General features: G+C 41.3%; 3 protein-coding genes across 4 annotated transcripts in view; 2 read left to right on the plus strand and 1 right to left on the minus strand.

Annotated features, from left to right (window-relative positions):
• The window catches only part of MINDY2 (MINDY lysine 48 deubiquitinase 2), a 689,230-nt gene that overhangs the window by 333,953 nt on the left and 347,415 nt on the right, over positions 1–7,862 (plus strand). The gene's annotated exons all lie outside the window — the stretch shown is intronic.
• The window catches only part of MYO1E (myosin IE), a 568,767-nt gene that overhangs the window by 229,054 nt on the left and 331,851 nt on the right, over positions 1–7,862 (minus strand). The gene's annotated exons all lie outside the window — the stretch shown is intronic.
• The window catches only part of HERC1 (HECT and RLD domain containing E3 ubiquitin protein ligase family member 1), an 89,456-nt gene that overhangs the window by 47,395 nt on the left and 34,199 nt on the right, over positions 1–7,862 (plus strand). The window contains 16 exon segments of the mRNA XM_042471421.1: positions 215–325; positions 660–836; positions 1,083–1,322; positions 2,313–2,396; positions 2,755–3,278; positions 4,465–5,240; positions 6,472–6,495; positions 6,498–6,550; positions 6,552–6,620; positions 6,622–6,671; positions 7,081–7,094; positions 7,097–7,129; positions 7,132–7,164; positions 7,167–7,196; positions 7,199–7,237; positions 7,411–7,527. Coding sequence (XP_042327355.1) covers positions 215–325; positions 660–836; positions 1,083–1,322; positions 2,313–2,396; positions 2,755–3,278; positions 4,465–5,240; positions 6,472–6,495; positions 6,498–6,550; positions 6,552–6,620; positions 6,622–6,671; positions 7,081–7,094; positions 7,097–7,129; positions 7,132–7,164; positions 7,167–7,196; positions 7,199–7,237; positions 7,411–7,527 — 2,374 coding nt within the window.

A 7,862-nucleotide genomic window follows, 5' to 3' on the forward strand; every position in this document is an offset into this window, starting at 1 on the left:
CATTGCTGCTTAGCGTCCATTTCACTTGCAGTCCTTTTCAAATTTCATTAAACCTATGTGGCAGAGAACCATTCATAAGGGATGTTTAGATGCAAGGTTCCTTCTGCTACATACTTAAATCCCTTACTAAGTACTGCTGCTAAGAATATAGAGTGTTTTAACATTACTTGTGATGAGTTGGAATGGAATCTTCTGAAATTATGTTTCCCAATAGGTTATCGAGCGATTATTTTCCCTTTTGTCTGACTGTATGTGGGAGAGTCCAGTTGCACAAGCCAAACATGTAATTCAGATCAAGGAGAAAGAGCAAGAAATGAAGCTGCAGGTATTACTAGCTTACCAAAATAGTGTGCGTTTTCTTCTGGATCCATTTACTTAATATGACTTGGTCCATACCATCTGAAATACTGTGATCTGTGTGTGTGCATGTGTGCACTGTACCTCCCCCCTTTTTTGTTTCATTTTAAATGTGTTGAAACTGCTTTAAATTAGTGCTGTTTTTGATAGGATAGTTTAATTTTTTTTAAAAACGTCATCATTTTTTAAAAAGCTGTTCATTTTTAATCTGTTGGGAGGTACCTTGGATCCCATGTTGGGAGAAAGAAGCAAGGTATGAAGTAAACATAAATTGTGAGGTGTTTGTGTTCGATTTTTGAAAGAAACAAGGTGAATCAGAAGAGGAAGATGAGAACCTTCCAATTCAAGAAGTGTCCTTTGACCCTGAGAAAGCCCAGTGCTGCATTGTGGAGAATGGGCAGATCCTGACTCATGGGAGCGGTGGAAAGGGGTATGGCTTAGCATCCACTGGAGTCACTTCTGGGTGTTACCAATGGAAGGTACGTAGAACAGGGGGAGCGCTTTTAAAAATAATGATGTGGCAAGGTAGATATGTAAATCTGTCATGCATGTAGTGCTATAGTACTAAAGAATCTCTCGGAATTCATCAACAAGTTAAATTACTGGTTGATGTGGCTTTTTGGATTCAAATACATATTCCGTGTTGATTTTGTATCAATTATTGATCAGTAATTTTTGAGGTATCGCCATAACACTGATTTTTTTTTCCTCTATGCACTTTTTAGTTCTACATTGTGAAGGAAAATCGAGGCAATGAAGGGACTTGTGTTGGGGTGTCTCGCTGGCCTGTCCACGATTTTAACCATCGCACTACCTCAGACATGTGGCTGTACAGAGCGTACAGTGGCAACCTCTACCATAATGGGGAGCAGACACTGACGCTGACCAGTTTTACCCAAGGAGATTTCATCACCTGCGTGTTGGATATGGAAGCAAGAACTATTTCCTTTGGTAAAAATGGAGAGGTATGAAATTTCTCTTTACTTCTTTCGGTATGAATGTCAAAAAATATGCTGTTTTGATCTCAGGAGGGCAGGGAATTTTTAGGGCAGGTTCCACCACTGAATAGTCCAGCTCTTCTCTAGCGATAGCTTCTCAATGGTTGGAAGTTGAAGCATGACCTGATGCACTTGTCTTGCCATTTTCATTAGAAAGTTAGTGATGGTTTGAACATTTTATGCAGGATAGATTGCACTAAAACATTTTCTGCTGGAGAGATTGTGCTAATTCAGATTGGCAATATATGTGGCTATCTTGCCCCAAAATAGTTAATTTCTGGGGGAGAAGGGGAATACTAAATTGGATAAATAAAATGTTAGGTCAAAGAATATTTTATAGAAAAAATTAATTTTCCTGTTTGAACAAGAAAATGAAAAATAAAGATGTTATAGTACTGTTAAAAGATGCAAGATTAGAAATAGTGAAATCATGGAAAATGTTAGAGGGGCTTTCAGTACAAAAGTGGATAAATACAGTGTGATCTATAACACTATCAGAAAAGATAACCTATAAAATGAGATTACCTAAAGGAGAAATTAAAGTGGATAAATTTAAAGAAATTTGAAAGCACTTTATTACTTATGTTACGCCTATGAATTTTGGATTTAACCCACCATCTTATCAAACTTCCTTTTGGAAACAAATGCATTTTGAATGTTAATAACAATATACAAATCATTCATCTGTGTCCTGAAGATGTGTTTTATTTTCAGTGATAGACAGTGATACATACGTATTTGGCTAACTGACTAATGTTTTGAGGTGAGAGGAAGGAGAAGAGGGGATTGAATGATGTGCTGCGCAAATTAAGGAATATTTGTAAAAGGGAAAATGTAAATAAAAAAGTTATTTTAAAAAATGAGTTAGGGTGTGCTTCCTTGTAAAATGGGTGTTTGAAATGCTCAATTCTAGAAAGGCTTCTCTCTTCTAATTGTTTTTGTTGGTTTTACTACCAGGAACCAAAGTTGGCTTTTGAAGACGTGGATGCTGCAGAATTGTACCCTTGTGTTATGTTTTATAGCAGTAATCCTGGAGAAAAGGTAACTGAAGTTTTCAGTGGTACTAGTGAAAATCAATTCTCATATAGTATAAGTTGGTGGGAATATATAAGTGGCCTAGTGTGACTGAAAATTCAGGTATAACTTCATTAGTTTGATGTGACTTATTTTTTAACTTTTGTATGCCTCTTAATGATTTTATACTGTTTTAATGTGATGATTTTTTATTGTCTTTATAATTCTATTGCTTTTTGTGAGTCACCTTGGGTCACAGTCCAGGGGAAAGATGACATATAAATAAAGAAAATAAATATAAATAGTTAACAAATAATTTTTAGAAAAACCTGGGAACCTTGCTCCATGAAAATCGGTGACTGTGTGTGTCCATCTGTCTCCCTAGGTCAAAATCTGTGACATGCAGATGCGTGGCACCCCAAGGGACTTGCTTCCAGGGGACCCCATCTGCAGCCCTGTTGCCACCGTTCTTGCCGAAGCCACGATCCAGCTCATCCGCATCCTCCATCGAACAGACCGGTGGACACATTGCATCAACAAGAAGATGATGGAGCGTCTGCACAAGATCAAGACGTGCCTTAAAGAAGCCAGTCAGAAACTGAAGAAAAGCCGCTCAGTTCAGAGCAGAGAGGAGAATGAAGTGCGGGAAGAGAAGGAGAGCAAGGAAGAGGAGAAGAGCAAGCACAGCAGCCGGCACGGGCTGGCCGACCTCTCCGAGCTCCAGTTGAAAACGCTCTGCGTGGAAGTGTGGCCGGTCCTGGCGGTCATCGGTGGAGTCGATGCTGGGCTGAGGGTCGGAGGCCGCTGTGTCCACAGACAAACGGGGCGCCACGCCACCCTTCTTGGGGTGGTCAAAGAAGGCAGCACCTCTGCCAAAGTCCAGTGGGATGAAGCTGAGATTACCATCAGGTACAGTGCCTTCAGTCTTGGTGTCAGAGAAGTGGTCAGATTAGGAAATGTTGTTAACATTTTCAATATGGCATAGCATTTTAATATCTCTGGTACAGTAGCTGAAGTCAACTCCATTGGGAAGCAAGTTTAGCTTGATGCAGCTTCTGACTACTTTGGTTTTTGAGGCTGTTGTTTGTTTTGCTGACACTTGAGATATTCTTGTTGGTAATCATTCCTAAACAGGATTATTGGAGCCCCTCCCCAGCACCCTCCCAGTGGGCCAATCTGACATACCCAGAAAGGACAGTAGGTTGCATCCAACTTGGAAAATTGTCCATGTTTCAGCTGGTTTTTGAGGGTTTTTCCCCTGGGATTTTAATGGTTGTTGGGGGGGGGGGTGTAATGGGGAACAAGTGGATCCCACATGCCACATTCTCTGGGTTCGTGAGAGGAGCAATCCACACAACTTGGGTATCTCTCATCACCTCCCAGAGAGACAGACAGGTAAAACAAACAGGTCTCTTAATAGCTGAAGAAACAACTCGTTGACTCTTCCACTTTGTCCAAATTTTTGCTGATTCCCTCCCCCTCCAAATAAATAAATAAACTGGGGTGTATTGGTTGGATTTTGTTGGCTGCTAGATGTATTTCCTGGAGGCTGGATGTTCTGTGAACCTCCACAAGCTTTTCTTACTTTTTTAAAAGTAAAATACTTTCCAAAAAGAAAAGAAAAAAACAAGAAAGAAAGCACATTGAAATGTTGCTAAAATTTTGGGAGGGAGATATAAGAAGCCCTCTCCCTGCTGCTGTTCCAGGCTGTGCATTCTCTTTTCTTTGTGCCAAGCAATGATAGTCCAGGTGTTGGAGATTTTTCCCCACTTTATCCATTAAGAGGCAATATCCAAAACTGGTATACCTTAATTCAGGGAAACATCCCACATAATTACGTGAAGTATTGGGCACTGATTGTTTTGTTTTAAAAATATGCTTTGTTACCTTTGTGTTGAGTATCCCCTCTCCCCATTACCTAATCACAACCCTCATTTCTTTCCCTTTCTTTATGTTTAATTTTTTAGACTGTCAGTTCATTTAGATTTTGATTAACTATATTTTACATCTTATTTTGCCTACATTATTTCCTGTGCTTTCCTCCTGTCTATCCCTCACTTGCTTCTTCCTGTGTCATTTCTGATCTTTATTAAAGCTTCCCAACTTTTTGGTCGCCTAGTGATACGCCACTGTATAATCTGGAACCTTGCGAGCCCCTGCCTTTTGACGTCGCAAGATTCCGTGGACTGACAGCCACTGTTTTGCTGGACCTCACCTATCTGACCGGCATCCACGAAGACACGGGAAAGCAAAATGCCAAGCGACATGAAAAGAAACACAAACATGACTCTGAAGACAAAGGAGAGGCCGACCAGAAAACGGAAGGAGAGTCTGGGTCAGAGGCACAATCTGTGCTAAGCGCTGAGGAAGTTAAAGGACATGGAGCTACAACTTCCAAATTTGAAAGTGAAAGCACTTCCTTTTCTTTAGAGGCCATTTCCTTAGGCATGGAGGGACAGCATCCAAATGCCGAAGGCAAAAGGAAAATCCACGAGCACGCCTCAAAAAATCATGACGTTGTACAAACCGAAATCAGAGCGGTGCAGTTATCTTATCTTTACCTTGGGGCTATGAAGTCACTTAGCACTCTCCTTAGTTGCAGCAAATATGCTGAGTTGCTACTGATACCCAAAGTCCTGGCAGAGAGTGGTCATAATTCTGATTGCGCAAGTTCTCCCATTGTTCACGAAGATGTGGAAATGCGTGCTGCCTTGCAATTCTTGATGCGCCATATGGTGAAACGGGCTGTCATGCGCTCGCCCATCAAGAGGGCGCTTGGACTGGCAGATTTGGAACGGGCACAAGCAATGATCTACAAACTGGTGGTTCATGGGCTGTTGGAGGACCAGTGCGGTAGCAAAATTAAGCAAGGTATGCTTTAAACATGGCAGTATGTATATGTTAATTTGAATGTTGCATTTAGTCCAGATGTGCCTCTGCAAAGTTTGAAATTCGATCATGATGTTCCTCTGGTAGTGTGTCGCATATTGTGATGCTGTGCTGGGAGAAGGCGAACACTCATGCTTATCTTTGACATTTTACATGGAAACATGGAAAGTTTATTGTTAAAGGCTAAAAGCCGTCACGATATAAAATAGATCCAAACAGTAAATACAAAAACAGTAAAAAAAAAAAAGGCACAAAACCCACGAATAAAACATGGTAAAATTAGTAAGAGAAACCCATCAACTAAAAACAATAATACATCAAAAATGATAAAATATTTAAAACATAAAACTAGAATGGTTCTAGCCATCATTCCGATCAAGAAAACTGATTCTGATCTTGCTAGCGGCTAAACCAAATTTTGCTACCATAGAAGTAACAAATACTTTGTTGCCGGCCAAAAGGACACAAATCTGCTGAAGGCAAGATCTATTGGAAAGGGATTTTAAAATACATTCATGAAACCTTTGTCTAGGGGATATATACAGAGGACAATGTAAAAGGTAATGTTCGATATTCTCCATTTCGCCGGGTTTGCAGATACATAGTCTTAGATGGACAGGAGTGTTATTATATCTGCCCGTCAAATAGGCAGAAGGCATACATTGGTACCTTAGAGCAGTAAATGCTTTTATAGCAGGGACCAGAGTAAGATTAATAAAGTCAGTTGTGATCGCACCTATAGATTACCTTAATTTGCTCTTTTGTGGCTTAGTTCAGGAATCAGATTGTGGTGTTCAAAGACAGCTTTTGTAAAACTCTATCCTAGTTCTGGAGTGAACAACTGTGGAAGTGGCAGAGGCCAGTTTTCATCTTGGCAATCAGACCTGACCAGAAGTGTCATCATGTTGCTTCTGGTTTCAGTTTTGACCAGTTGAGGGGGAGGGAGTGGTGTTTATGGGAGAGCCAGCATGGTGAAGTGGTTTGAGCATCAGTTAGGATCCTGGAACTACCTCAACTTTCATCCAGTGTCTGAAACGTAAGAATGTCAGAAGGGTTGTGCAGAGCAAGCTGAGCATTTTCATCCAATGTCTTGTTTCTCCATTTGATAAGGTGGTGCAGGTGAGCTTCATCAGTAGTAGTCTTTTCTTCAGTGACTATGCGTAAGTATCTCTCTGTGTCCAGCAAAAAGGAAAAGGTTCAATTTTTTTTCCAGAACTGGATCAGCAAACAGAAGAAAATGACCAAACTCGCAGGCCCAGACACCTGTGACAACAAGCCCTTCTGCCTCAAGCAACCACGTCTTTCATGAGCAGCTCTCTGGAAGATACCACAACGGCCACCACTCCGGTGACTGATACTGAAAACCGTACCTGCCTCTGAGTAACCTGGCGTTTTGCCTCTGAGCCTTCTGAGGTAAGGGATGGTTTCCACTAAATCACCAGTTTTGGGAATGATTTTGTATAATTTTTCTCCTTGAATTGTAACTTTCTGAATTTATTTTCTGAATTGACTTGCTCAAACTTTAGTAGGCGTGATAGAATGCATTGCAAGTGGAAGCAGCACATAGGAAGACAATTTGTATTGGGGGGTATAGGCGCCATCATGTCACGACTAAACTGTTTTTAGAGATTTAAAAAGCAATTTTATTCAGCAAGTAACGATATTGAGGAGCAAACTGATACCCCAATGAATAGACACTGCTGTTTCCTGACATATGCTTCAATCCCTTTGGTGGTTTGCAGATATTTCTAATGAAGCTGAAGTGTCAGAAATTTAACCTTTCCTGGCTGTCCTCCCATGCTTGTTACTTTTTTCCTTTAAGGCAAATGTTCTCCAGCTACCAACTACTACCGTCCTTCCAACAAGACGTGCTCGACACCTCCGATATCCTCTCTGCCTACCTCTCCTCGGATGAAGTGGGAAGGAGGCAATCTCTCACCTTCCTGACTCTCAGTCCGCAAGACCTACCCAATCGTACGGTAGGTTTTTCCACAGCTGTTGCAAAATGGGTAAATTACTTTGGAATTCACATTTTCATGTTGGCTTGGCAGTGTATGTCAAATATAATAGGTTTTGTGCTCAGCAGTATGTCCGATGTGGGTACCTGAACTTGGTAATTCTTTGCCATTGATCTTCTCTTTCACAACCACAGCATTGTCGGATCCCAGCAGCCGCCTTTCGACTTCCCCCACCTCCCCTGCTATTGCTGTGCCGTTGCTAGAAATGGGTTCTCCCTTCGGCAGATCACACAAAGCAATGGAAGCCACAGGTAATTTGGGAACTTCTGCTTCAATGTCATAGAATCATGAGTTGGAAGAGACTGCAGGGCCATCCAATCCAACCCACTGTCATGCAGGAAATCCAAATCAAAGCATCCCAGCAGATGGCCATCTAGCCTCTGCTTAAAGACCTCCAAGGAGGGAGATTCCACTACACTCCGAGGGAGTGTGTTCCACTGTCGAACAGCCCTTACTGTCAGGAATTCTTCCTAATGTTGAGGTGGAATCCTTTTCCTGTTGCTTGCATCCATTGTTCTCTGGAGCAGAAGAACAAGCTTGCTCCCTCCTCAATATGACATCCTTTCAAATATTTAAACAGGGCTAT

Source organism: Sceloporus undulatus, chromosome 6, assembly GCF_019175285.1.
Source record: "Sceloporus undulatus isolate JIND9_A2432 ecotype Alabama chromosome 6, SceUnd_v1.1, whole genome shotgun sequence".
NCBI lineage: Eukaryota > Metazoa > Chordata > Lepidosauria > Squamata > Phrynosomatidae > Sceloporus > Sceloporus undulatus.